This window comes from Strix aluco, chromosome 15 (genome assembly GCF_031877795.1).
Source record: "Strix aluco isolate bStrAlu1 chromosome 15, bStrAlu1.hap1, whole genome shotgun sequence".
NCBI classification, from domain to species: Eukaryota; Metazoa; Chordata; class Aves; order Strigiformes; family Strigidae; genus Strix; species Strix aluco.
In genome coordinates this window covers 4,306,046-4,333,421 of record NC_133945.1, presented here as the reverse complement: position 1 = coordinate 4,333,421, position 27,376 = coordinate 4,306,046, and the positions used below count along the sequence as shown (strand labels likewise).

At 50.2% G+C, this 27,376-nt stretch overlaps 1 protein-coding gene across 14 annotated transcripts in view; it reads left to right on the top strand.

Annotated features, from left to right (window-relative positions):
- Positions 1-27,376, top strand: part of CAPN15 (calpain 15) — a 61,600-nt gene that overhangs the window by 2,055 nt on the left and 32,169 nt on the right. For 2 of the 14 annotated variants that reach the window (XM_074841531.1, XM_074841541.1), the window contains exons 2-5: positions 3,638-4,038; positions 4,132-4,317; positions 6,951-6,991; positions 14,501-14,820. In XM_074841531.1, coding sequence (XP_074697632.1) covers positions 14,645-14,820 — 176 coding nt within the window. In that variant the 5' untranslated portion in view covers positions 3,638-4,038; positions 4,132-4,317; positions 6,951-6,991; positions 14,501-14,644. Of the gene's footprint in view, positions 1-3,637; positions 4,039-4,131; positions 4,318-6,950; positions 6,992-8,646; positions 8,793-11,397; positions 11,483-12,392; positions 12,528-13,458; positions 13,575-14,500; positions 14,821-27,376 lie in introns of those variants that run through there. The other 12 variants (XM_074841532.1, XM_074841538.1, XM_074841535.1 and 9 more) reach the window with 12 other exon arrangements.

The following is a 27,376-nucleotide window of genomic DNA, read 5'->3' as shown; positions in this document are numbered from 1 at the left end:
TCTTTTGAATCGGAATAAATATTGGAAAACAAACCAAAACTGCTAAAGTTGCACATAAAAAAGGTCGGGCGTCCTGCCCAGGCTTGGAGCTGTCTCACAGTAGCAGAAGGGCTGGGTGACCCTGTGGAGGGGCCTGGTTGCCCTAAGATGCACCGATTATCCCGCCGCTCTCCTGGGCTTCCGCGGGCCACCCTTTATCTTTTCTCTGAATACCGCTGGCTTTGCAGAGGGAAATGACCTGAGTCCTGGTGTTACCTCAGCCAGCTGAGCACGATTGGTTTTATCTTGTGGAAAATACGCTGCTTTCTGCCATGGTGGAGGTTTTGTGGGAGCTTGCCAAGTTTGCAGCAGTTGCATGTGAGACCTAGAGAGAGACCCGGCCAGTCCCCGGGCCGGCGTGTGCGGACGCGGCTGTGCTGATCTCCGCTGGCGGGGACACCATCTGCTCTCAGGTGAGATGCAAGTGGGAGAAATGCTTTTTTCCTTCCGTCATCCTGCTTTGTCTGAAGCCAGGCTTTTGCTCGATTCTGGGTTCGTTCTGACCCTTTCTGCGAGCAGAAGGGTCTGGGAAGGAACTGATCCTCTGGCATTTCTCCAAGTGAGGGTCCTTATGAAACAGGGAGAGGCTGGAGTGAAGGGCTGTGCATGCCTGTGGTCAGACCTGGGGGCAGGCAGAGAGGAAGCTGATTTGGAAATCGTCTGTCAGAGCTCGGTGTCCTGCCAAGATGGCTCTCTCCTAGTGCACAGTGCTGGGGGGAAACATGGGAACAGCCAATTTGCTGGAACTTCGGGTTCTGAGAAAGGTCATATACAGTGTAGCCGTGGGAACGCTGCTTATGCAGGTGGGACAGGTGAGTCAGTGGCTTCCCCCTCGTTTTCTGTCATAATCCCACTCTTCAGAGTGAGACGTGCTGTCTGCCTGCTCCCCAGAAGCCTCCTGGTTCTGCCTGCGTTTGCCTCAACCTCGCTGGTTGCTGTTGGACCCTGCCTGAGTCTGCAGCCCTTTCCACGCCAGCGTCACTGAGCCGGGCAGGGAGGAGCAGGCTACTACCGAATTTCTGTCGGGCTGTCATTGCTATTTGGGGTGTTGTCGTTTGCCCTGCGTTTAGCAATGGCAGCTGAGGAAGCCAAAGGAGGCAGAAGGGCTGTTGCCTGTGCACGAGAAGCAAATTTAACTCTTGCCTTCACAGCTCCCTTCCCTGTGTGTTGGCAACGCTCAGGTTGGCTGATAGGAAATGCCAGTGATGTTCCCAAAATTTACTTGTGTTTCGTTGCTTAAAAGATGAGGAGGGTTTTTGTGTGTGCCATTTCCTCTTGCTCTGGAAAAAAATTCTGCTGCCCTAGTGCCTGGGCAGAAGGGAGAAGGGGGAGCCCTGGGAAGGAAATAAGATCCAAAGAAATGTGTCACCAGCAGAAAGAGCAATTGTTTTCCTGCATTTACATTGCAGAGCGTCGTCCTGTTCAGGCAGCCGATTTTTGACAGCCAAGATAATACATTTATATTGATGTAATTAGCGGGACATGGAGTTTGCTGAATGGCTTGGGGGCAGCATGATTTTCAGTCTAACTCCAGCAAATAGATCAGGGAGGATTAGAATGCTGTCGTGGGTTGCTAGAATTGGCCCTTTGGGTTTCTGGAGGTTGAGTACATTACTGCTGATATTTCCTATTGTGCTGTACCCTGCCTAGTTGAAAAGAAAATAACTTGAGGGAACATGGGGCTATTTTTGCCAGCTTGAGATGATCAAGTTTGATTTCTAAAAACTGAAGCCGAGTCTTTAGGCTTGCACATTAAAAACAGTATTGGAACCATATCTCTGTTCCTCTACAAATGCATGCCTCTGCACTTTGCCAGTGGTGTAAACTCTAATGTGTGTTCATAAAAAAAGAAATAGCTTTTCTGTTCCTGCAGTGCAGCCCCTTTTGTAGAAAGCCAGGGCGCTCACTAAATGCTGTGGGCCTGAACGCTGTCAGCATTAGAGGAGGGTGGCGGTTGCACTGTGTCAGGGAGGTCAAGCTGGCCTCTCGCCCCAGTCCTGGGATCAGCAGCCCTTGCCAAAGCTGCAGGGTTATCAATACACATTTGCGTTGGTAAAATAGAGACCAAGACCTTACAAAAAGCTGGCGTCCTCCTCCAGTGATGTTGCCCAGCTGCATCTAACGTGGCACTTCCAGTGGCACCGAAGTTTTCCCCTTCTGTGTCTTGTTCCCCGCGCCAGCCCAGATGATTTTGGTTTACTGAGGACTGAGGATATCACAGGCAGCTTCCCAGTTTGCGTTGTTTTTTGTTCCTCTGAGAGCAGAAGATCCTTCTGCTGCTGTAACAAAAAGGTTTGCAGAGAAGTTAACTTTCAGACAGCTTCGCTGGGTAGCAAGTTAACTCCCCCGTGTTTGTGCTGGTGTGTGGATGTGGGAATGCGGCACAAGGCTCTTTGCGTGCTGGGCTGTGTCCTCCCCACCATGGCAGCCCCGCTCTCCAGAGGGGCTGCAGCACTGAGGTGGTCGAAGTCTTGCTCTCCAGCTTGTCCGTTTTGGTCACCCACCTGCAAGACTCAGGTCAGGCCAGCAGGCAGAGCTCAGGCAGTCCTTGAAATTGCAGCGCTGCCAAAAGGCTTTATTTTAAGCTGCTGGGTGTTAAGCGGTTTCTCTTCCTAACCCATGTGTATGCGAACACGTCTGCTGCAAGAAAAATGACATGGTGTCACATAGACTGATGTAGGCATTTGGGGGGTACTCTGTCCTCTGGTGTTTGTCTCACTCTCTCTTTAGCTCTTGTAAATCTTAAGCCTTTCCAGTGGGCGGGAGCGGCTCGACTCTGAGTGCCTTGAAGATGCCGTGGGCCTGGAGTTCCCGACGTAGCCAGTGCTGTACAGCCCGTTGGGCTAAAAGGGTCAGGGCGGTCCTTCTGAACGTTAATCAGTCCCTTATTTACTTTTTACTGCTCTGCGAGTGGTGTCTCTTGCCTGCTCCATAACATTCTCCATTTGCTGGTTTGATTCCATTTAGCAGCACGTGTCCAGGTGTTCACCACAGGTTGTCTTTTTCCCACTGCCTGGAAATCTCAGTGGTGCAGAGTGCGGGAAGAGAAAAGCTCTTTGTGAATTCACCATAACCTACCCCAGGGGCATCACGCTGCACCTGGTGGCGTGGCTGTGGGGAGAGTGGGCAGGGTGGTGGGGGCAGAACTGGGTCTGTTGCTCTTGCGTGCTTCTGACATGCTCCCAAAGAGGCTCAGCGATCACATTGTTTGGGTTGAATCCTTATTTGCCTTTTTCCCCCCTCTCCAATCTAAAATAAAGAAAGTGATAGCGTGCTGGTGAGCCAGTTATGGACAAGGGTTCTTGTTGCCTCCATCTGGTAAAAGCCTGTCCCAAAGGAGACGGCACTTTCACGAGTATGAATTTCATTAAAACAGGTTGTTTTGAGAGCAGAGAATGTGAAGGGGGAAGGGGAAATGTCTTGGGGGAGGGACGTTTGCCAAGGCAGGTATTCAAACGTCATGCATTCTGGGGTGGGATGGGCACATTTGACATAATCAGAGGAATTTTTACTTTTGAATTTTCAGTGGATGTTAACTGCTAACGATGTCCTGGCCATGTGGAGTAATTAACATCTGTTTCTGTATTTGAACATTCAGGCAGTGTGCCTCTCCAGACATCCCTGCGTTCACATCCAGACCCCTTGGGAGATCCTGCCCTGTTGCTAATTGTCGAGAGCTGTCCAGAATCCTTATCGTTAAGATCCTGCGGTGCTGGTGAGGTGTTGCGTTACCTGGTACGACGACAGCTCTCACCAGAATGCTAAGCAGCAGCCGCCGTCAGAGAGAGTAAGGCCAGTGGTGGGAATGGAACTATCAAATCACCGCCAAAGGTCCTGAAACAACAAGTGAAGAATCTGAGTTGACCCACAAGCAGACCGGTTCCTGTCTCCAGGTGGGACTGAGCTCCATCCCGTTGTCAGCCGGATGCCGTGGGATGCACAAATCCTTCCGAGAGCTGTAGCTCAAGTGAATGCTGATTGAGTGACCTAAAATGTGAGGTTGGTTGCATGTGCTGTGGTGCGATGCTGATCAGCCCAGAGTCTCAGCAGCCGTTTTTTCTTACGTGCCTTTCTTTCCTCTCTGTTCACCAGCCTGGTGCAGCGGCCGCTCCGTCTAGCAGACTTGGTGTGCTACTCGTGGCTCTGAGCAGAGACATCTAGCATGCTTCTCCAACTGGGCTGCTCAGCTGGTGCCAGCAGCAGCCGTTCCATTCCAGGGACACCAGGCTGACTTCACACCAACTGGGCGTTGGACCTGCAGAGCAGAAACCGTGTTGGGTGAGAGGCTTTTCTGACTGCAGTTGGCTCTGTGCTGGGCTGGGAAGGGCTGAAAGGAAAAAGACTTTTTCTCCTCTGGTTTGTAAGCACAGGTACCCCGCTTCTTGTCTCCCATGCCTCTCGTTCTTGTCTTTCTTCCTTGTTTTGATTTCTTCTTTTGAGTGTTCTCCTCTCCTCGCTGTGTGAAGGCCACGTGCTCTTACGGGTGGGGATACGGGCGTCCTCTGGTTTTCTCATGGTGAAGAAGAAGCTGTGAGAGTGGAAGAGAAAATGTGGGGTCTTCCAGGACCTTGCAGTCTTAAGCTGTGGAAACTGCATGGCTGTCCCAGGCTGTGTTTGAGGCAGTGCAAGGGCAGGGAAATAAATTATTCTAAGAAACTCTGCATTGCTTTGCCTGCAATAACCACAGTGCCGTGGTAGTTCCCAGCCCAGGGCTGGGACAGAGAGGTGACTGTGTTGTACCTTCTGTGGCTGGGCTGCTTTCAGCCTGGCAATTCAGAGTCTGTGCTGCAGAGACGGGAGGAGCTGGTGGGAAGCCAGTCTGAGGTTGTACCTTCAGGATACGCTGCAGTGTCCACTACAGGAGAGCATCTGGTGGTGTTGTCCTTGTGTTCAAACGAGCCAGGCTGACGTGGCCTTATCCAGGCCAAGGCTTTGAATTAATCGAATGGACACTAGCGTGCCATGTGTTGGCTGATCTGGTTTGCCTGGATGCTTCTGGGCTAGCTGAAGTCTCTGTGTGACATTGGTGTCCAGCCTCAGCAGAAGGTCTGCAGGAATCTCTCACAGTTCAGGGTCAACTGAAGCCAGGCCATGAGCACTCCGGTCTTTGAGCGGTGACTGTCACCAGGCCGGTGTCGGCTGAGATCTGCGCCATGGCTAGCTCTCAACTGTGGGAGGGATGAAGTAACGTTCCTTCTCTTGGATCAATTTTGGTGCAACCTTGGAGTGTCTTGTGAATGCTACTGCAGGTGCGCGGAGCCCTTGTTCCCGTTGCCTGACCTTGCCGTGCAGGGTGCAAGCAGAGCCTGGTGGAGGGAAGGTTGGGGGTCCGTAGCGCCGCATGAGACTGAGGCAGCTGGATATGTCTTGCAAAGCATTTGAGAGTGTCTCCTGTAACCTGATCTCCTCTCCAGCTGCCTGTGTGGGTTACTGTGGGTTCAGGGTGCAGCCAGCTGGTCTTGGTTAAGAGGCCCGCTCCGTCACTGTGCGGGGAGGGATGTTGGATGGCCCGTTAGGGCTGGCTTTGCTGTAGCAAAGGCAGCTTCTTACTCAAAGCATCTGCATTATGTTTCATCCCTTGCAGAGCACAGCATTTTCCTCATGTGATCATTATATTTGTTCAAATAACTGCTCTCATGGGCAAATATTGCTTAAGGCATTGTGTAATTGAACACATCCTCCAGTTTCAGCTGTACTGGTGTGGCTGAAGAGGAGCCGCTTGTGATGGAGACAGTAAGCCAGTGTAGCTACTCTGGTGAGGAAAGGGTAGTGTCATAGTGGTGTCAGGCCCTGTCGTATCTCTGTCACTTCAGTTGTACCAAGTGTTGTTCCAGTCATATAGTTTCAATTACAATATCATCTTCTAACAGAAATAATGGCATGGCTACGACATTGGTGTGTGGAAGGATTCATGTGTTTTTCAGGATGGCCCAGGACAGAGTACAGGTATAATCTGGAGGTGGAGAGGGGTGAGCAGTAATGTGATCCTTCTCCATTAGGTTACCACACTGAGCTGTGCTAGAAGAGGAGATATCTTCTTGCCCCCTCTGGGTTTCACTTTCCCTGTCCCACCTCCCCTGTGCTCTCCTGGTTCCCTGTGCTCACAGAGAAGGCAGCAGCCTCTCGTGCCGTTCTCGGTGATTCTCATGCTTTTATCTCCCGGTTGTTTCTGATGGAAATGCCAAATGCCACTGTTGTCTGTTAGGCGTATCTTACCTCTGCGCTTGCCTGAGGCACAGCCAGAGACATGGTGGTTTAAATCTAGGCCAGTTGGTTGGAAATTGGGACATGGTGTTTGATTGAAGCTGGGAAAGTCCAAATTGCATACAAATGGCAGAAGGAGGCACCCAGGTACTGCTGCCCCTGTGAAAAGAGCCCTTGTGACTCTGGACAGGGCAGTGTGGTGAAGGCTGGGAGCTGTCTCTAGCAAGGGATGCAGCTGGATGTGGCTTGGATGAATCACATATTTACTGTCTGTCTGATCTGTGTTAGAATTAAAGCTGTGGCTGGAGTTTCTGGGGACAGTGTTCTCAGGGGACATCTCCTCCATCTCCTGTCTCTGAGACTTTGCTTTCCAAGTCTGTGCCTGGGTTTTCACTGGCTGTGAGACTCCACTTCTTGCTCCAACTCTCTTACCCTCCCTTCTGCAGTGGCCAGCTCTTCATCTGCTTATCTGTCAGCTTAGCATGATCTGAAGATACAATCCCTGATGTCCTTTTGGGTATGACCTCGTGTGTGTGCTATGCCTGGGCACCTATGGCCCTCTACGAATTCAGCTTGTTGAATGATTGGGAGGAACTTCATGGGTCATCAAGTCCAGTTCCCTACTGCTGATGGCAGTCATCTTGTGCAGGTCATGAACTTGTCCAGGAACTAATTGTTGGAACTAACTCTGTGCTTTTTTTTCCCAGTGCTTCTGGAGCAGCTGGTCCAGAGATCTGCTCTTTGAAAGGTTAGAAACCCTCCTCTGACTTCCAGTATCCAGTTTTCCTGGGCTGGTTTATTGTACTTGTGCCATCGCAGAGTGTCGTCTTGCAGATGAGAGATGACTTGCAAATTTTTTCCCTTCCCTGGTTCGCTGTGACCTTTATGTCCCGCACCAGTCATGGCTCTTGATGCAGATTTGTCTTGAGAAATGTGTTGAAAGCTACTTTGTTCTTCCATTGCTTCTTTTTGGGAGCTTGGTTTTGCTGGGCCCATTTATTTTCGTGTTGTGCTTTTGAGTGTTTTGAGTGCAGGTGGAGTTCTGAGCTGCACAGTTTGTGAATGTTAGCAAGTACAGAAGAGCACTTTTTGCGCTACTGTCACTTCTTTTTTAATGTTTGTCCTTGCTACTTGTGCCATCTTGCCCCTTCAGGAGGGAGAGATGTTGTCAGAAACAGTTGAATCAAGGTGAACCTGATAAAGCAATGTATTGAAGAGCCAGTGCCTGGCTCTTATTCGTGGCTCTTATTCATGTTTATCTCTAGCTGTGAATGTGCAATAACAACAGTTCTGTTCTGCACAGGCTGGCACAGCCTCAGACAGGAAGATCTGCTGTTTACTAATCAACACTCTGCTGTAAGTGAGAAAGGGGAAAAAAATGTTTTATTGCTGCTGGGTAACCCAGAGTGTAGTTAAACCTTTCTGGAAAAAAGAGGAAACTAAGAGCACATGTGTTACTCAAGATGCATTTTCCTGGCAAGGGTCCCGTGTGTGTGTTCTTCCTGCAAAGCATCCCCGCTCATTCTACTTCCCATTAAATCTATAGCATATTGGTAGCAGGCAAGTAAAAGCTTCCTGTTTTTATAATGCAACTGGTCTCAGCAGGCAGTCTGTCGAGGTGATTTTTCAGCCTGGCATGTTTTGTAGCTGGGGCAGTCTGTGGGCTGAGTAGGATGACAGGACTCTGCTACAAGGATTATAAACACAGGGAGGAAAAGATCTAGAAATTAGATCTGCTGGTAAAGCTTCCCCAGATTGGATGCTGTGGCTTGTCTTGTTTTGTTTCTTCCCCTTGTCTTTCTTTCTGTGGCATTACCGCGATGTTGCTAATGAGTTGAACCATGCCAGCCCACACACGCTTTTGTTAACACTGCACTCGAAAGTCAGCCACAATTGGCTAGTAAACTGGAGGATACAAGCGGCTTGTTGCACTTCATTGAAGCAATGTTAATTGACTTAATAGAGCACTAGGGTTTTAGAGATTTGGTTGTGGGTTGTTTTGTTTTGTGGGTTTTTTTTTTAAATACGTGTACATTCAGGGCAGTGCCTTTGTTGTCATTTTCATGCTTATTCAGAAAAGGACCTTCCTGCTCTTCAGTTGTCAATGGAGACAGGTTTTGAAGTTAACCCTTATCTTGAAGAAACTTCCTGTTGACTGCTTCTCCCTCTTTTTCTCCCTGTAGTTTGTAATTAAGATGTTGATTGTCCTTTCAAATCTGTATAATCCCCTCTCTCAAAGTGACCCTGATAAATTTCCAGTAGCTCACTGGATAATCTATCACTGGTTTATAGCGTCCTGTGCAAGGGAGAAGAGGAAACTTTTTTCAGACTTTGATGCTAGTTGCTTTGTGGCTAAGCTGGCTCTACAATAAATCTACTTTTCCTATCAATCTTTCACTTCAGGCTTTGGACACCTCTTCCTCTGCCTGCATACTTATGAAGAGTCAGTGCTGGGCATTAAATGCAGCTCAGCCCCACTCAGCTGCTGTGTATGAGTTTCTTCTGTGTTAAAGTTGAGCCAGAACCAGTTTCAAGGCAGCTGAAAGAAGGTAAAGATCCTCAAGCTTGCCTTTGCATGTTAATGTCTGTGGCCAGAAAGATGTGCTGCTGTTCTGGACTTTGCTAAAGCGTAGCATGAGGCGTAAGGTCCTGTTCTGTGCTGGTCTAGAACTCCAGGTTAAATTATCTTGTTACCTCATTAACAGCCCATCTGGCAATCTGTTTCCAGGCAGCTGATTTCATCTAATGATTTCTCAGCAAGTAGCGTACCAATCTTGCTTCTCACTGTGATGTGGAAAATAGCTGATTTGCAGTGTCCAGTCCCCTAGATTTCCTCTAAGGTCAGAACGTCTGACTCACCTCTCTCTCAGCCCTGCAGCCCCATAACAAACATTTGGGTGGGTTTGTTTTACCCTTCTCTCCATTTATCCTGTCCTCCCATTTGCGGTGCTTGTGCACTGCCTGTCATCCTAGTGCCTTGCGAACCTGAAGACTTCTTGGCCCTGGGAGGTAAGGCAGTGCTTTCTGAGTCACAGGACTATGCCCCGAGTCACACGGGAAGCTCCGTGGTAGAGCACGAGGGTTGAAAAAGCCTCCTACGTTCCAGTTGAGTGTGCCAACCGCTGGCCCGTCCTTCCTGTTATACCTATGCCTCAGTCTGTCCCTGGAGGTACCTTCCCACCCCTCCCTGCCAGAAGCTTTGCACGGAACTGGAATTTGTTCACACCTTAATTTCTTGCCAAGACTGCAGCACTTAGGCTGCCTTGTAGTGCTGGCTTGGCAGGTGAGGGCAGAAATAAAGAGCAGCAAAACTTTGTTTCTTGTCACCAAGACAACAACTTTGTGCAAGACACCTGCTCAGCATGGAGCATTCCAGTTTGCTTGGCTGCTTTGCAACAGCGGTCCCACAGGTGATGACAGGAGCTCTTGCTGCACTTGAGCCGTAGAGTTCTCTTTGGGTTGGTGATTAGCATCTTGGACTTCAATCTGTACTGCCTCTGTCTGAGGTGGATGTCTTGTTGCTTGCCTGCTCTTTTCCCGCTGGCCTTGTGAAGAAGAGGGATGCTTCACCCTTCCTCCCCTGGGGTTATGTCTTTTATCAGGGTCATTTCAGCCTGGTAAATATAAGTCATGCTCTGCTTGGTGCTGGTACCTGGCTTTGCACATCCTCGGGTTCCGCCACCCTGCCTTGTGGAGCTGGGAGCCTGCCTGTGTATCCCTTGCTGTGCACACAAATGCTTGAGCTTCTTTTCCTTGGTTGGTTGGCATGACACACCATCAGGCCTCTTCTCTACATCCTTCTGTAGTTATCCCATGCCTGACCTCCTCTGCGACTTTATAACTTTCTTACACGGACGTGTCTTGTGCTGTGTACCTTACCCACCCCTTCACACTGTTCCTGCTTACCCTGGACCCCGTGAGCGTGTGCCTCCCTTCGTGGTAGGTGGGGAGATCTCCTGCTGTGTGTGGTGGCCAGACTGTTAGAGGGCCAAGAGCTGACCATGTCTCCATGATGTATGAAGTGGTCTCCTCCAGCTTGATGCCCCAAGTCAGCCACACTCCTCCAGCTGCACTCATCTGCCCCTGAACTATTTTGTGTTTGGGATGTGCGAGTCACATCCTGCAGTCCCCTGAGAGGAGGCTGCTACTGCCAGGGCTCTGTGTGGGGACTGGACATTCAAAGCTCTTCAGGAACCTTTTTTTTCTCCCTGCAAGCAGCAGGTTGCACATGAGTGAGAGTATAGAGCTCTTCCTTTGCTGTTGAGGGTGGTACCAGATCCCAGCTCATCTTAGCCAGCCACCTGGCAGGGGAGTTTGCACACCAGAAGGAGGAGGAGGGCTGGTACTTGCAGCTTCAATCCTAGAAGAAAGTCTCCTGCTGTGTGGCTTCCTCTGGGCACAGCTTTGAGGGATGGTGTGCCTTCTCCTGGGCCAGCTGCTGCCCCAGCACCTCAGACGAGCTGTCTGGTGTGCGGGGTGGCTGTGTTTTCATCCCTGGATCTTCTCTGGGGCGAGGGAGTAGCTCAGAGGTGACTTTATTTATAGGTTGGGGGAGTGGAGGAATTAATGCAGTGACAAAGTCTTGTCCCTGAGTCTTGGAGGCTGAGAAGCAAGAGAGGTTGGAAAACTCAGGCAGGAGCTAAGCTGGCTTTTGCTGAATGGATGAATAAATTAATAAGAGAAGGAATGTATGGGGTATCCCTTCACGAGGAAGAGGCTTCTTCACATGGGACCAACTGGGGTGAGTCTGTCTTACTGGTTTCCTCAGCGGGCTGGAGCAGCTCCAGGGTCCTCTGTCTCTTCTTCCTGCTGCGTGCCAAAGGGAAGAGCTTGGGGCTGATCCGAGGAGGATCCTTGGAAAAGTTGATCCTGCAACTTCCTAGATACGTTAAAACACATGAGCTAGTTCCCTTTTTTCATTTTTTGCTCTCTTCAGAGCCAAAACCTGCTTTGAAGCCGGAGGGAAGGAAAGGGGGTTGGGCAGACCCAGCTCCCCACCCTTCCTGCCTACTTCACTTTGGGTGACAGAAGAGCTGGGGCCCAAAGGGTCAGCACTGCTGACTGGTGGTGAGGAATAGGATTTATCTGGAAGCATCCGGGTGATTGCTCTGCTGTCTCGGCAGCAGGAGGAACCTCCATGGGAAAGCTTTGCCATCCTGAGCTCCCTGGAAGTGCCTGCTGCTCAGGGTGCTGGTGGGGCAGTTTGAGGAAGGGTCTGCATCACATACAACAGAGCAGGGTAAGTGGGTGCGAGTGGCTTGGGGGTGGATAGCTCAAATCTGGTTTTATTTTGGGAGCAGTTAAACAGAGTCAGTTGAAACCCAGTAATTATTGCAGCTGCAAGGGGCAAAAAAACAAAATCCAAACTCAGCATCTTGCTAAGGTGCTTAACTGTTAATTTCCATGAGTGAGATCCACCCTTCTCAAGACACTTCAATCTGTTCACATTGTTGCTTCCTCTCCTGATTAGATAGGTGGAAGCAGTGCTTTATTAATTAGGAGGAAATTCCTGCTCCCTCCTGCCAAGGCAGAGGAGCTCTTGGCATTTTGCTCCCCTGTTCCGCAGCTGAAGCCTCCCCTGTTCAGCACGGGCGATGTGCCTGCAGGGCATCTTCTGGGGCATCGCCCTGCCCAGTGGGAGAAGTTCCTCAAAATAAGGCTGAGTGCTTCCAGAGAGGCTTTCTTCTTTGTAGGCTTCTTTAATTGACCCCTTCCCATGCTAGAATGTAGTTTTCATTCTCACCTTTACTTCTTGCTTGGTGTTGGCCAAAGGCGTTTTCTGGCTCGGCATGGCGAGCACGTACATGCTCTGCATTGAGCTGTAATGCTGCTGTTCCTCTTGTTTTTGAACAGGTTCGCCCTCTCTTTCCTTGGGCCAACGTTCCCCCCTAAATATTGTTCATTGGCTGCTCTCACCTAGCGTGAGGGGTGACCCTGAAGAAAAGGATTTACTGCTTTGCCTGGAGAAATCCGATTTCATGCAGCGCTCGCGGCCAAGCAGCCCACTTAGACCAGGCAGTCTTGGAGATAACTACGACTTAGCTAGGTTATCCTCCACCTATTTATAGATCCCTTCCTCTCCCCAGCTCCACCCACCGTGGGGCTTTACTGCACCGCTTTAAAGCAGGACTCCCAGCCTCGCCTCTCCCCGCAGAGTGTTTGCGTTGAGCTGCCTGCTCAGACTCCCTGGGGCAGACCTGGCAGAGGAGGACGGGCCGAGACACAAGCAACACGTTGGGAACCAGCAGTAATGCGGGCAGCAGGCATGTCTCTCGCCCGTCGTGGTGAGCTAAACTGGCGTTTCTGTGTGTAGGAGGAGGAAGCAAAGGGTTGCTCTGCTTTTCCAGCTTGAGAGTCAGCTGAGGAAGTGGTCTTAAACCAGCCTGTGGAGTTGCTTTATTTGTCAGTTTAGCTCTGCTGGAGGCGGGGGAGAAAGGCTATTAACTGACTGAGCATCCTGCCTTCTGTTTCAGCTTGCAGTGAACTGTATGGGACTGTGTTTCTACCCATCTTGCCTTTATTTATTTACTTTCTCGTGGTAGAACCCAAGTCTTGAGGTGAGAGACGGTTTGTTCTCCTCGCAGGTCTCTTAGTTGCATCCCCCGTGGCTTTGCTGCTGCCGTGCAGCGTGGCTGCTGGAGCACGTACAGCGCCCGGGACGGGAGAGCCGCCGAGGGATGAGGCAGAAAAGCCAGAGGTGCCGCAGGTGTGGGACAACCGATGTCTCCAGTTAGACTTGGGCTGAAGAGACTTGGAAATATTCGTCCCCTCACATCACATGGCTTTCATTTAGCCAGAAATTCAGATCTGTTACAAATTAACTGCTTGAATAGCAGGAAATGAGAGGGGAAGCGCCAAGGATCCACTTTGGCTGGATCTGCAAAAATCAGTGAAATCTTGCTGTTGGGCAGGTAGCGGGAAGCAAAGCATGGAGATGTGTTGGCTGATGCACAGCAGTTAGGCAGACCAATTAAAATGAGGAAATCGAGATAGGGAAAATTGTGTTCTTGGGCTTTTTTTTTTTTCAGTTTTATTTTGTTAGTCCAGGCTTTGCAGGTTACAGAGACGAGACCATGACAAAGCAGTTAACATTCTCCAGCTAGTGGCCTAATGCAGGCACGTTCTGGTATTAAGCTCGTAGCAAAACTGTACCTGCTTCTTGAGTTGCTGCATTCGAGAGTCTGTTATCTACCAAGGCCTTTCTTGATCCCTTAGATCAATCCTGGGATTGAAAAACTGTATTTTAGGAGTCTTCATTTCAGCCTTTGTACAGCACAAAGTAATTTCTTCGCAAAGGTCTTTCTATGGTTCATTCATCTCTATAAATCCTGGTGGGTAAATTTTTCTTCTTCCTTGTTTCTTCTTTTTTGCTCTGTTAAATGTTCCCTTGATCTGTTCCTCCTGACACTCATCCAGATTGCTGTGCCTTTTTCCTTTAAGGAGAGACATGTGTGTGGTTAAACTTCTTTGAATACTAGAGGACATGAAGTGTTTCTGTAGTTTAACTGAGGATGCTCAAAGAATGAATTCTAAAAAGTAGGAAAGAGAGAGGGAGAAAAGGAAGAACAGTCAAAGTCCCAAACCTGCTTCTGTGGGTAGGAGCATGCTCAGTATCAGCTAAAAATTGGCTTGAGCTGAAAGTATTTCATTGCACTGTGTGAAGTAGTCACAGAAAACATACTTGTGCAGTCCGTTTTCAGCCTTACTGTGATGTTAGTGGGGAACAGGAAAAGAGGGATATTTCAGTTTACATAAAAGAAAAATAAAATCTCCTCACCGCATACAAGTCATCAAGTTGTACTCCTCGTAGCTGAGGTAACTAAAACCTTGGTGTGCCAGTCGGAGCCCAGGGCTTTCAGAATAACCTTTTTGTGTGTGTGATTCCCAGGGGCTGCTGATTTGGGCTCTAAGTGAGGCTTGCTTGTCCCCTTTTCTGCTGCTTTACTGTGCTGGCAAGGGCTTTCTCTGGCCTTTGGTGTGCTTTCCTCTCCAGTCAGGCTGCTTCCCCCTGCCTGGGAACTCCTGGTGCTTAACTATGGAGGGCTCTTCTTGAGGCAGCAAAAGCTGGATACAGTGAAATGGCCCTTCCCATCCCAGTGAGCGCTGGGATGGGGATCCTGGTCAGAGCATGCATTAATAGGCTTCTAAAACTGGAGGGTTGTTGCTGAAATCATACCTTATCTTTCTCTCTTTTTCTTTCCTTTTTTCCCCTTTCTCTCTTTTTTTTTTTTTTTTTTTTTTCTCAACTATTGATCAGAACCGACCTTCCTTTCTCCAGTGTGTTGGGATCTTTACAGCAGCCCATGCCGCAGCGCCTCGCCTATTCCACCCGAACTGCCCGTGCCACTGGCTTGGACCTAACCTAGGATAAATCTCAGCGTGGCCTGGGTAGGGGGGAACCATGGGGAGCTCTGCCTCATCGCTGGCCGCAGAGACGGAGTCGGACCATGGCTTCAGTAGCGCACCCTACCCGGGGCACCCAGCCGTGAGCTGGTATAGGAGTAGTCACAGTGGCCCTGTTTGGGAAAGTGCCCTTATAACACGGCAGCACCAGCATTTACACCACCGGGTGCGAAGGTAAGGAGGAGGGGAAGGAGCCTGCTTACCTGCTTACCTCTCAGCTTGAATCCGGGGCGGTGCATTTGGGAGATAAGTTGCTTTGCATCCTGTTGGGTGTCAGGTCCTTCTGTTCAGAGGCTCAGTTCAGTTCCTCATGAAAGCTAGAGCCAAATTTTCACCCATTTGAGTGATGCCAAGCCATGTCCTTTTTACAGGGCTGCTGATGTCTCCTGCAGGATAGACTGCAGGACCCATCCCAGCTCTTCCTCACTCACCTAAATTGTGAAGGTGGCTGCCTGGGAACGGGATCTCAGTTCCTTTAACAAGTTTGCCATGTTCTTGTGGCTCCTCTTCTTTCTGACCTCCCAACTACACTGTAGGTACCACAGATGGAGGATTGTGACTCCAGGTTGGGTGGCGATAAGTAGCAAGAGTTTCTGAACTCAAAAGAGCAGGAGAAGCTGTTTTCATGCAAAAGCAGTGAAATGCTTTTGAATACCAGATCCGGGGAGAATAAAACTCACCAAAACAGAATTGCTCTGAAAAAGAGCTCGGTGTTTCCAACCCTCAATTTCTGTCCCTCCTTGATGAAATCAGCACCTCAAATGTGTCTCTCAGTCATTGCTTCTGCCCCTTCCCCATCAGCCACTTGCAGTGAGGAATTTTTCTTCATGTCGGAGGGCTGGTGTCCTGCATTCAGTCTCTGACAGGTTGAGAGGTATGTCAAAAGCATCTAAAAATCCTCTGCCTGGGGGCTTGGCTACAGAGGCTGCCGTGTTTTGTGCTAGTAATATTTAAGCCTTTGCCTAACGCCTGCTTTGTGTAGATTCCAGCCTGGTTGGGTGTTTGTACTTGCTTGAGTCTGTTTGGAGCCGCTAGTCTTTTAGGAATAGCTGCTTGCTTCTGAGTGTCCCTGAGCTGTTGTGGCTTTCCACTGGAGGCGTTTGCTGTGATGGTCATGTAGTATCTGTCATGCAGTCCTTGTTTTCTTGCCTTTCTGCTGCTGCGAGTCCCGGAAAGTGCTTCACGGTGCACAACTCTGGGAGACTCTGAGGGAAGCAACGTCACGCTTTGCTCCTTTGTAGCCCTGTCTTGGGTTTCCCTGTTGAGCTGGTAACAATGTGAAACCAATTAGCTGTTGTCTTTGCTCTCAGTCATGGACTTGAGTTCCTAGCAATGCCCAAGAGGCCTTTAAAAAGGCTATTTTGTGCAGTTCCCCACATCCATTGCTGTGTGTACCAACCTTTGTGGCTCACCCACAGTTCTGGTTGGTGATCTGTGCTGTGTAAGTTTGTCCCCTCTAGTTTGGAGGGATCCTGTGAACAGAGCTGGGTCCTTCCTGCAGGATTATTCCTTCCAGACTGCTGGTTTTTCCTCTGTTGCCTTGAAGAGTTGGGGAAGGTGTCGACAGCTCACAGATGAATACCCCGATATACCCATGCACAGCCAGCACTGAGATTTAGGAGCTTCCAGTGCAAAGCTGGCACTGCACACTGAAAAGGTTGTGTCTCTGCAGCCTTGTATATGCCAGCAGAGACGGCTCATGATTCAAAGTCTGTAGCTTGGAGGAGCTTGAGAAACTAAATGAAATCTTGACACGTGGAAATAATTTTCCTGAACAACCAGCCTTCGTGGTGGAGCGGATGCTGGGGCAAGAACAGGAACTGCCGGTCTCAGTGCAGATAAAGCCTTTGTCCTGTTAGGACAAGAGTGTTTTTTCTGATAATTATGTATTTCCCCTGCTAAAGGGAGAAGAGAACTCATCCTGGCTAAGTGCTGCATGATTCCTGGAGACAGGAAAATCACTGGCCGTGATTCACTGAGCAGTGAATTGCGTGGGAAGAACTCGCTTTAGGCAGTGATTATGGAAGTGGGTTCAAAAGACCTGCTGAGATCAGCCAGGCTGTCAGGCATCAAAGTACCTGCAGTTCCCATGGCGAGACGGGTGAAACAACAGGGTGAAGAAGCAGCGGATGATTGGTTTCCAGAGAGGAACAGATAAATATATTTCTTTAAAAAATTAAGTAAGTCAACAGAACAAGTCAGGGTAGGTAGCGCTGCCTCTGAATGTCCTCGTCCCTGGAGTCCTGTAGTGCAGGAAGGAAGTGGAGTATGGGGGAGTCAATTTGAGGCTGGACAGGAGTTCATGGATAGACTTTGCTTTTCCTGCTGATTTTCTGTCCCTGTCTGCAGGGCTGATAATGCTTTGGCTGCTCTAGAGCAGGGCAGAGCCAAACCTCCTCTGGTCTGTCTCGGGGTGAACGCAGACCTTCCTTGGCAGGAAAACAGGGATGCAAGTAATTCACGAGTGACTTTAGCCTGCACTTGGTGAGAGAATTGAGGGAGGCTTCCCTGACAGTGGGGTGGGAATAAGGGAAGAAATCCATGCTGTTTGGCTTTCAAGATTTTAGAAGCTGGGAGGAGGCTGCATTGTCTCCTGCTGCCTGGGTGAGGCTGGTGGTCTGGAGTTCCCTCTCTGCTGAAGACAGGTGGGCAGGAGGAATAAGAAAAAGGGCCTTAATTATAGAAGCAGTAGACTTGTGACATCCAGATTTGAGTCCCTGGTCTCTTTTGGACCAGGCTGCACAGTCTCTTTCTATGTGTCAGCGTCGCACCTTTTCAACAGGAGCATGTCTTTGCCTTCCCCAGCGCTGCAGGAGGACGTAGCTACTTACAGAGTAGAGGTTATATGCATGTTAGTTAGAGGGATCTTATTGCTGAAATCTCTGCTTAGGGCAAAGATGATGTTTTTAAATACATCCCTGGTAACTGTGTGTAGCCAGACGAATTCTGGCTGTTACATGTCCCCTTGGGCTCCTCCTTGCTCGTACACTTAAAGGTGTTTGGCCCGGGCTGGATGTGAGTGTTCAGCTGAGCCTGCAGACCCATCGTGGCTGAGCTTCCTGATGTACCAAACCCTTTGTGAAGCTGAGAGCAGCAAGGTGCAGTGCCACAAGTCTGGGTGCTGCCAGTGGGACACAGCTCCATTGCTGTGGCTGCTGCAGTTGAACGGTTTGGGGCTCACAGTGGCTTCTGCTGCAGCTGGGAGTGACTGTGGCACCTCTCCAGAGTGCCTCCTTCCACATCTGAAAGGTGTTAGGAGGGAATTAGGGCACTGAACTGTCTCCCGGGTGGTGTTTCTGTTCACCAAGTCACCACTCCCCAGGGTTTGTAAAGAGCAACAGAGTCCTGTTGAGAACTGAGAACTGCTCGAGTTTGCTCTGCTCAGGAGAGGTTTTTTGGGGAAAGTGTTGCAAGATCTGTGCAGCTGAATCTTAAGTGTCTCTGCCCACCACTCGGTTTGGCTGAAGCTCTCTGAGCTCCTTCCTTTTCCAGAGAATATGCATTTTCTGGGATTTCCCACGGCGTTTTGCAAAGGCTTTGTATTTTTCTATAAAAGCCTCTTCAGAATGAAACACCTCTGGGCCTCAATGACTGCCGAGGGAGGAACAGACTCTTCTTTTTTTTTTTTTTTTTAAATGCTAAAAATATAGAAATCCCTCTGCTTTTAGCGGAAAGCGAAGAAACCTACTTTTTTTTTGTTGGCAGCTGGTGGGAGGGCGCTTGCTGTACCACTGCCCCTGCTCCCCAGAAGGGCCTCTTACTTCTGGAGAGAAACCCAGAGTGAGGCATCCGTGACCTTGGTGTTTGTGAACCCCGTGGCTTAAATGCCTGGAAAGCAGCAAGTCAGAACTGCTGGGTAACATCACCCAGTCCTCTCTTGGGGGCTTTGAGCTGTCTTGAGGCTCATGGAGATGTTAATAACGGGACACTGGCACACCGATGAGTGGCAGGGAGCCCTGTGGAGGGGGAACGTGGTTGTGTGCAGCTCCTCCCACTCTCCTGTGCTGTGGCACTTCACCTCTGACTGCAACATGAGCAGAACTGGTGTCTGGAGGATGTGTTTCTTGTTGGGGAAACCAAGGCCCAGAAGAGAAGTGAGATGTCTGGGAAGAAAAGCTACTGGTAAAGCATCAGGTGACTCAGCAGGGTTTCTCTGCTTCTGTTTTCTGTCACTGGACCTCAGGTTGGGTGTCAGCCTCAGGAGGTCTGACAGCCTCCGTGGGCCAGTGTCCGTGCTCCTTGGAGTACAGTTACCCCAACAGAGCTGGGCCTGGGGCTGTGGGTTGGGACAGGCTCAGTCCCCTGGTTTTTATCAGCAACCAGCTTGGATTTGGGTGTGCTCAGAGAGTTGATTTTGCACCTTGCATGCATCACAGACTGGTTGAGTTTGGAAGGGACCTGTGGGGTCCAGCTGGTCCAAGTCCCCTCCCAGGCCTCCATGCAAAGAACAGAGACGTGTGGCTGTGGAAAAGCTGGGGATAACCAAAATCTGCTCTGACTCTATATCCACAGAGGAGGCATGAGGAGGGAGAAAGAGACCATTCTTCCAAACCACAAGGATACTAGCATCAGCTCTGATATTCAGGACATGCCTGTTCATCACACTGGAGCGGAGCTTGTGTTCCCCAGGTGCTACGGTGAGGCAGATGCATCCCTGTGCGGGTTGTGCTCCCTCTGGAAGTTGTTGTGGCATCAAAGTTGAGCTGGGATTTGGTAAAGTGCTGCAGGTTGTCGTGGATACCTGCTTGATGGGAACATTGGGCTTGTAACTGTTTGCTTGCCAGTTCTCACCAAAGCGTGCAGCAGCTGGAATAGTGTCTTGCTCAAGAAAGTGTGCAGTGCCAGGGAGTTAGCAGCATGGTGTGCTGTTTCATCCGCCTGAGGCTTCCAGCCCTGCCCATCCGCTTTCCATGCTGGCTGCTCCAGCAGTCTGCTCACTCACAAAGCCTCTTAGTTGTTTAAATTGAGGCTATTTATAGTTCTGGAGCCGTGAAGAACTTGGAGGATGACGGAGTAGCGGAGACTGAAGTTCTCAGTAGGTACCCAAACAAACTCTCCCTTTGTTCCCCGTCTGCCCCTCAACCTTCCCCATCTCTTTTTCCCACAAGTGCAGGTAAGAGAGCTATCCTGCTTGCTTATCCTCTCCAGAGAGAGAGCAAAAGCCAGGGCAGAGAGTAATTTGGAGTGTGTGTCCTTGTCTTACACAGCGGGGTTGGCTAAGATCTGAACAGAAATGCCTGAACCCCTTTCCTAGAGTGTTGCTGTCACAGCATGGAGAGCACGGTAGACCTGTTCCTTTGATAGTGCCAACCTTAAGGGAAAGCAGCACCTGACTGCGGTGGCTGAGCACTCATGCTCCAGGAAAGTAGGTTCAGGTCCTTCTCCGAGTGCCAGGTGTTGGGGAATTTTGCTTTGGTGCTCTCAGGATGCTGCACTGCATGAAGGAGGTTAGCACCCCTCTTTGGCTTTGCATAGATACGTGGTCATCTCTTTTGGGAAGAGATCCTGGAGATGCAGTTTTGCTGTGAAAGAAGCTGGCCCCTTGTACTCTGTGTAGCAGCAACGTGTGGTTGGAGGGCCTGGTAGAGCCCCTTGGTACTGTTTGGAGCAGGCATCTTTCCAGATGCAGGTGTGTTGGGGGTGGGTGGGAAAGGGATTGCTAAGTGGTGAAAAATTTGAGGTTTTTTATTTTTTTAAGAGTAGGAAATAGTAAGAGGAGCCAGAGCAGAGTTTTTTTTCCAGAGCAACCCTTCTGCATTGCTCCCTTGACTTTTTTTGGTTGCAGAGGCAGGAGCTTGGTCTAGTGTTTCATGGCAAATCACTTACCCCACCCCGAGAGGTGTCACGCATGTAGCCTGGAGCTGTAAAGCGGTCTCAGTCCTCCAGAAGGAGCTGATGGATGGACGTGATGACAGCAGGAAGCTCAGGAGGCTGGCTGAGCTGCTGCAAGGAAGGAGAAAATGTAGGAAAGTGGGGGAGTTATTTCTTCTTCTCCCAGTGTCATGTGAAAGAGCTAAGGTGGAAACTATAAGCCCATCCAGCTAACACTATGCAGCATCTGTCCTGGAGGGAGATGGGCTGGGTTTAACCTCATGCTCTTGCTGCTGTGGGCTTGTGAGAGGGGGAGTGAGGGCAAGAACAGCCTCCTGCTTTCTGCCCGTAGTGTGAGCAGGGAGCTTTCTTCCCCTCCAAGCTGCCACATGGCCAGCTGTTTCCTGGATTTATTCTGGAGCTCGTTGCTTTCCTCCAAAATTACCAGGTACTGGTTGCTGCAAAAGGCACATGTTGGATTTCTCTGACCAGTTTGACACTAGTGGCTCTGGACTCAGGTCTCTGATTAATGTGATTCAGAAAGGGAGAGGGGAAGACATGCAGAGCTGCAGTCTCTCTTCACCCCTCGCTGCAAGCGCCTGCCTCAAGCTGGCCATGGCACTAAAAGCCTGTGTTGGTCCCATCTCGGCTGCAGGCTGGTGCTCGTGTGTGGAGGAGACGGAGGGGAGCGTGTACTGAATGAACCCTCTGCAGGGCTTTGTTCCCTTGGATGAAACACCCCCCCATGCAGAGCTGCTGTGAACAGAAGGGCAGTTGTTCAAGGGGCACAGAGAGGAGAGATAAGCTGTGGCTGGATGTTGTTTGCATTTGGCAAGCTGGGGCTGCATTGGTCTATTCTTGCCCAGGGATCCACAACCCACCCAGGTAGCTGTGCCTTATCAGCCACTCTCCTCAACAAATTGCCCTGGGCTTTTGCTGGAGTTGCATACCTTCCCGTGCTTCTCGCCCTGCCGCGCCTGCCAGCCTTCCCACTCTGCCTGGCGCTGGCAAGGCACCAGTATTGCAGCCGGCAGCCCGTGCCAGCCGGTGCATCTCACAGCATCCGTGCCCACAAGCATCACTGAATCCCGGCGAGGGGTAGGTGCTGAAGGTCACTGTAAGGAGGTGTGAAGAACTGATCTGAAGAGAAGGAAGCTGCTCCTGTGTTACAGATGGCATTTATGAGGCTGCAGCAGGGCATTCAAACCAGAAGGAACCTTGAAGTGAAGTGTGAACGCAGCCCTTCTGGATGGCCATGGGACAATCGGCAGGAGCGTTGGGGCAGTGCATGGGGTGAGGATGAGAGTTTGGGCTGCAGGTGCTTAAAGGCTGCCAAGTCGGCAGCTTGACGGGAGCTGGAGGGGTCTCGCCTGCCCTTGCCCAGAGCGGTACAGAGCTCAGTTTTTGTCTCCAGACGCACTGGTTCAAGCCTTGCTGCTCCCAGAGCTCAGAGTGGTATTGCATGCTGGGGCTTGTAGTTACACAGAGCTGGGCTCCTGCATTTGGAGCGTGGCAGATTGACTAGAGCAAAAGGAGATGCTGGGAGGCTGGCTCTTGTCACCTTTTGACAGGGAAAGGACAAGGTGTTCATACCCCCTGGTCAGTAGCATTCCCCAACTGTGGAGTGGGGAGAAGGTGGACACAAGCAAGATCTTCTGTCTTCCTGAAAACCTGATTTTAACCTGCATACACTGGAAAAGTCAAACTATAGATGGATAGATGTGTGTGTGTATGTATATGTATTTTCCCCCTGATTCCTTGGGGCAGCAAGGAGACGACACCTTTTATTCACAGCCCTGGTCTTGGCTAGCATGTGCCCCATGCAACACTGGGACCTGGGCCACCAGCAAGTGGGTCCTTTTTAAACTTCTGTGCTGAGGAGCTGAGGTTTCTCCTCCTGCCTTACCCCACAGCTGTTGTGGCTGTCTGCAGGGAGGAGCCCTTGGTGCTTCTGAAATGTGGAAAAGAATTTTTTGCACAGGGTTGCAGGGTTGCAGCCCATGGCACAGCAGCCTCCATGGCACATGCAGTGACAGGCGTTGGGCACATCATTGCTTTATGTACCCCCTAGAGAATCTCCTAGCAAAGCTTGGCACAATGGCCTGTTTTCCTTGGGTTATGTTTTCCTACAGCAAATGTTTAGATGCTTTGTGTCTTCTGGGCGTGCTGGTGTGGGCACTGCAGCCCCTGGCTCACTCTGTGTGTGTGAGTGTGTGGCCGTTGGAGGGACTGCTGTTGGTGGTGATGTGGTGGGGAGGGCACAGCAGCTGACAAGACCTATCTGTCTTATACAGCGTTTTAAGTCTCTGCAGGCAGGACACGTGCTCTTTCTTTCCTCTCTGTCCCGTGTCCTCAGGTTGACAGTGATGTCCTTCAGGTTGTCCTTGAGGAGCATGTGTGCTGAGGTTACCTGAGAGCTGTTTGTGAGAGTGTATGTGACTTGAAGAGGGTCAGGAGCTTTAAACAAGCGTGGGAGCTTCCCTCCCTGGTGGGAAGTGCTGTGTCCTGCTACAGGGAAGGAGTGCTGAGCTGTTAGAGGTGCCCCAGCATGGCCTCTGCTGGATTCCTGCGATGGCACAATGCTTCTCTGTGGCACTTGGAGAGTTAATTGCACGTGCTCAAGCCAGGAGCATCCTCTATGTTCCAGCTGTCAAAGCACTAACTTAAGTATGTGTCATCTTTACGAGGCAGTAAACAGTACTACGGCCTGAATTACCGAGTCCAAAGGCCTCCAGGGTACAGTATAACTTGTAGGACCTTCCCTGGTCATTACTGCCTGACTGACTGCCCAGCCAGATGTGTTGCTGACTCAGTTAAGGTGACAGTAGCTCTAGAGCACGGGGCATGAACAGGAGGAGCACGCTGGGGTGCTGGGTGGTCATGTGGCTCAGCCTGCCCCAGCACAGTGTTGTTCTGCTCTGCTGCTGGCCCTTTCAGCTCCACATAACCGACCCAGTCCTCCTTGCTGGCTCCAAGAAGCCAGAGAAACCAAACAGTCACCATTTTCAAAGTGCACAGTGATGCCGAACTGAACATGAATATGGGTTCATGCGTTGAACCTTTGTTTGATGGGGTGGTGGGAGCATGCTGGGCTTCTGATGTGGTGCAGTGCTCTTGTGTCCTCCTGGATTGTGTCCTACTTGGTTTGCCAATGGTATCCTGGTGGGTGATTTCCTGTGACACGACGACTGCCCTGGGTGGCCTCGAGGCACTGGTGACTGCCACATTTCACTTGGTGCCAGTGGGGCAGGAAGGTGCAGGGGAGGGTTTTAGGCTGGTGGGGATCACAACATGCTGAAGGAGCCCATCTCGCTGTCTGCTCTGGGTGCTGTGCCACAGAGGGCACAGCTCTGGGTCTGCTCTGCACATCCAGAGGTGTTTTTTATGTGCACGCTGGTACAGAAGATTGGCCCAGAACTGGTCTAGAAGCCATCAGTGCAAGGATATGAAAACGATAAGTAGACTGTGCAAGAGGGAAGCATTCATGGCCAAGCCACAGTAAGATCCACATATTTTGTCCCACTGGACTTCTTGGAAACTGTTGATAATTGTTCCCTCTAAAGTTCGGGCACATGAGAAACAGAAGTAAGTGACCTTTATAGGTCAACTGCACAGGCACAAACAGATCCATTGCTGGTTGGGACTCAGCCTGTGCTTAGGATTCCATCTTCTCCCACCTCCCTTGCAAGAAAGAACTGGGACTCAGTTGCTGGCTGGAGCACCACGAGAAGGTACTTCAGTAGCAGGGCTTGAGGGCTCACTGATGCTGGTATGCTATGGTTGGATTGATATTTTGGTCTCTCATTAAATTGCCCTGTGGTGGTTTCTGTAATGAGGTGTGAATCCTTGAAACTGGCCTGTCTCTTTCTGTAAAGAGCAGGGATGCTGAGGTGGTGAAAGGCCAAAGTCTCCTCGGATGTAATTCTGAATTTCCTCCATGGTTTCAGCAGTATGGGACAGAGCAGTTGGCTCAGGGTGGGGTGAGTTTCCCTGATGTCAAGAGGAAGCTGTTCTGTTAAAGTTCACTAAAGAGGTTTTGCTTTTCATTGTTTGAAGGTCATGTGTCAGTGTCCAGTCCTGGAGCACAGAGCCAGGATCCCTTGAGAGCTGCAAGGCACTCTGACCTTTCCTTGGCTTCCCAAGGGGGAAGGGGTCAGGAGGGGGTCTCGGTGGGGCTGTCCTGTGGCTCTTTGCACATGCCAGGATATTGATCCATGACTTCAGCCTTTTTCCTGCAGATCTAGTGTGCAGAGCTGGCAAGCTCCTGGAGGTACAGGGGGTAATTTCACTCACCTCTGACCTTGGCAGGTAGGAATAGTGTTTAACCAGTGCTGGAATGAGAAGGTAGAAGGCAGGGGGGGTGACATTTGGGGTGGGAGTGTCCCTTCTCCTGTCCTCTGGAGCCTTGGTGGCTGCAGTGTGGAAGTTCTGTGAGCAGCCACCAGCCTGCAGATGCCCTGGACCTTTTGTGTCATTCTCTGCCTGCTGTATTTATTGAGCCTGATGCTTCAGCGCTGTGGAGATGGACAGGTTTCTGTTAACTGTACCCTGTGTGTGCTCCCCTGTGAAGTTGAGCCCAGTTATTAGCATTGCAAGAACTGAAGGCTGAAGCACAGCAGCTGGAAATGCAGGGTGATTTATTCAATGGAGCTGTGAGAGATGGGAGCAGGCCGCTTTGGAGCCGTGGTGTTGCTGCTGATCCATTTCTCCTCCCTCCCCTTTCTTTTGTTCTCTCTTTCTCTTCCCCCACCACTCTTTCAATTTTATTTTAACAGCACTACAAATTGCAGCATAAATCTTAGCTGAGCAGCAATTCAGGTTGGCAGCCACCAGTAAATCTCCTCTTCCAGCCTCTCCACGTGAGAGGGAGGTTGCACTGGGAGTAAGGGGCTATGGGTGAGTCCTGAGTGTGCCTGGTTTACAGTCCCATCAGATTTTCCTGGCTTTTTCCAGTTACGGGCCCACAGCATGTTTAGGCTTAGTCCCACATCTCTCTAGTCCTGGGAAACAGGAAAATTCTCCTCCCACCCCAGCCTCCAGTGCTAACATTGGAAAGTGGTGTGAAATAACCTCAAACAGGGGATAGGAGGGGTGCTAGTATAAGGTGCAAATGCCCTTGTTCAGGTGTGTGACATCTAAAGTTGTAGAAGGTGGTCTTCATCCAGGCCTATGGACCAAACTACCCTGCACACGCAGATGCTTTTGTTTTCTGATGCAGAATGCCTGTATCCTCTACAGACTGTGCTGGGAAGAACGGCAGGAAATAGCCCTGTGAGGTGTGCGAAGGGCAAAACCTTTGCCATTTAGTTCATGCAAGGGATCTATCTGCACAGTCCCACACCAGGAGCCATTTGTCCTAGCAAACCTGTTTCCCAGCTGCCTGTGCTGTCTCCTTGGATGTGTGCTCCACCTGTGCAGCCCCCTCCCCACCATGCTTTAACTTGACCACCCTGCGCTGAGGCCAGGTATTATGAGACCAGAATAAAGGTACAGACCATGCCTTTGTCTTAGCCTCATCTTGGCTGTCTGTGAAGCTTCAAAAGCATTTTCCGTGTTGGTTTCTTAAAACACAAGGCAAGTGTTGAAAGATGCAAGGATAGGTCTGCCTGATGTCAACAAGACTTGCTTTTTGTGTGATGTACCGATGAGAAAACCAAGGTGCAAAGGGGAAAGGCATCTGCTGCAGATGTGTGTGGGAAAACAGTGAGATTCTGAGGGTTTGGAGTAGCTGGGATTTTTGCAGAGAAGCACAGAGCCAGCAGTCCCTGCAGTGTCTAGGGACTTGCAGGGCTCTGACTCTGGTTGCCCACCTTGCCCTTCCCTGCTCTGTTCTACAGGGAGCTGTTGTGGTTTAACCCCAGTTGGTAACTAAGCACCACACAGCCGCTTGCTCACTCCCCCCGTTGTGGGATAGGGGAGAAAATCAGAAGGGTAAAAGTAAGAAAACTCATGGGTTGAAATAAGAACAGCTTAATATTTGAAATAAAATAATAATAAATTTTATTGAAAAGGAAAATAACAAAAAGAGATAAAACCCAAGAAAAACAAGTGATGCAAATGGAAAACAATTGCTCACTACCAACCGACCGATGCCCAGCCTGCTCCTGAGCAGTGCTCCCCAGCCAGGTTTCCCCCCAGTTTATGTACTGATATACTGATCCTTGTACTGATATACTGATCCTTGATGCCCTGTGGTATGGAATATCCCTTGGCCAGCTGGGGCCAGCTGTCCTGGCTGTGATCCCTTCCAGCTTCTTGTGCCCCCCCAGCTTGCTTGCTGGCAGGGCAGCCTGAGCAGCTGAAGAGTCCTTGGCTTGGTGTAAGTACACTGAGCAACAACTAGAACATCAGTCTGTTATCAACATTATTCTCATCCTAAATGCAAAACACAATGCTGTACTGGCTACTAGGAAGAAAATTAACTCTATCCCAGCCGAAACCAGGACAGGAGTGCAGGCTCTTTTGAGGTAGACCACAGACCCTCACTTAAAAAGAAATTCCTTAATTAGCTCAAAGACAGAGAAATGAAAACAACAAATAGCGTTTCCTCTTCATCCAGCTTTCTTTCCTCTGCAGGGGTTGCTTTTGAAGTGATTGTTCAAACATACCTCAGGTGTGGGTAGCTAAATGGGGGGAATCAAGTGTCCTTTGGTCCCGGGAGTCCACCCTCCTTGCTGAAGATGTCCCAGCTCCTCAGATGAAAGAGCAGTTTAATGAGTTCAGTTTCTTGCTCCCTTCCTTGCCTCCTCCCCTCCCTTCTGAGAGTAGGTAAGTATTGTAAAACCTAACTGTAGAAATCAGCCCCATCGGTGCTTTCTTTCCTTCCCACTTTCTCAGATTCGTAGCACTGAAGGGCTCCTTATCTTTCTGTGCCTCCATGCTTAGATCCTCCCTCAAAGAAGCATTTGTCATGCTGAGT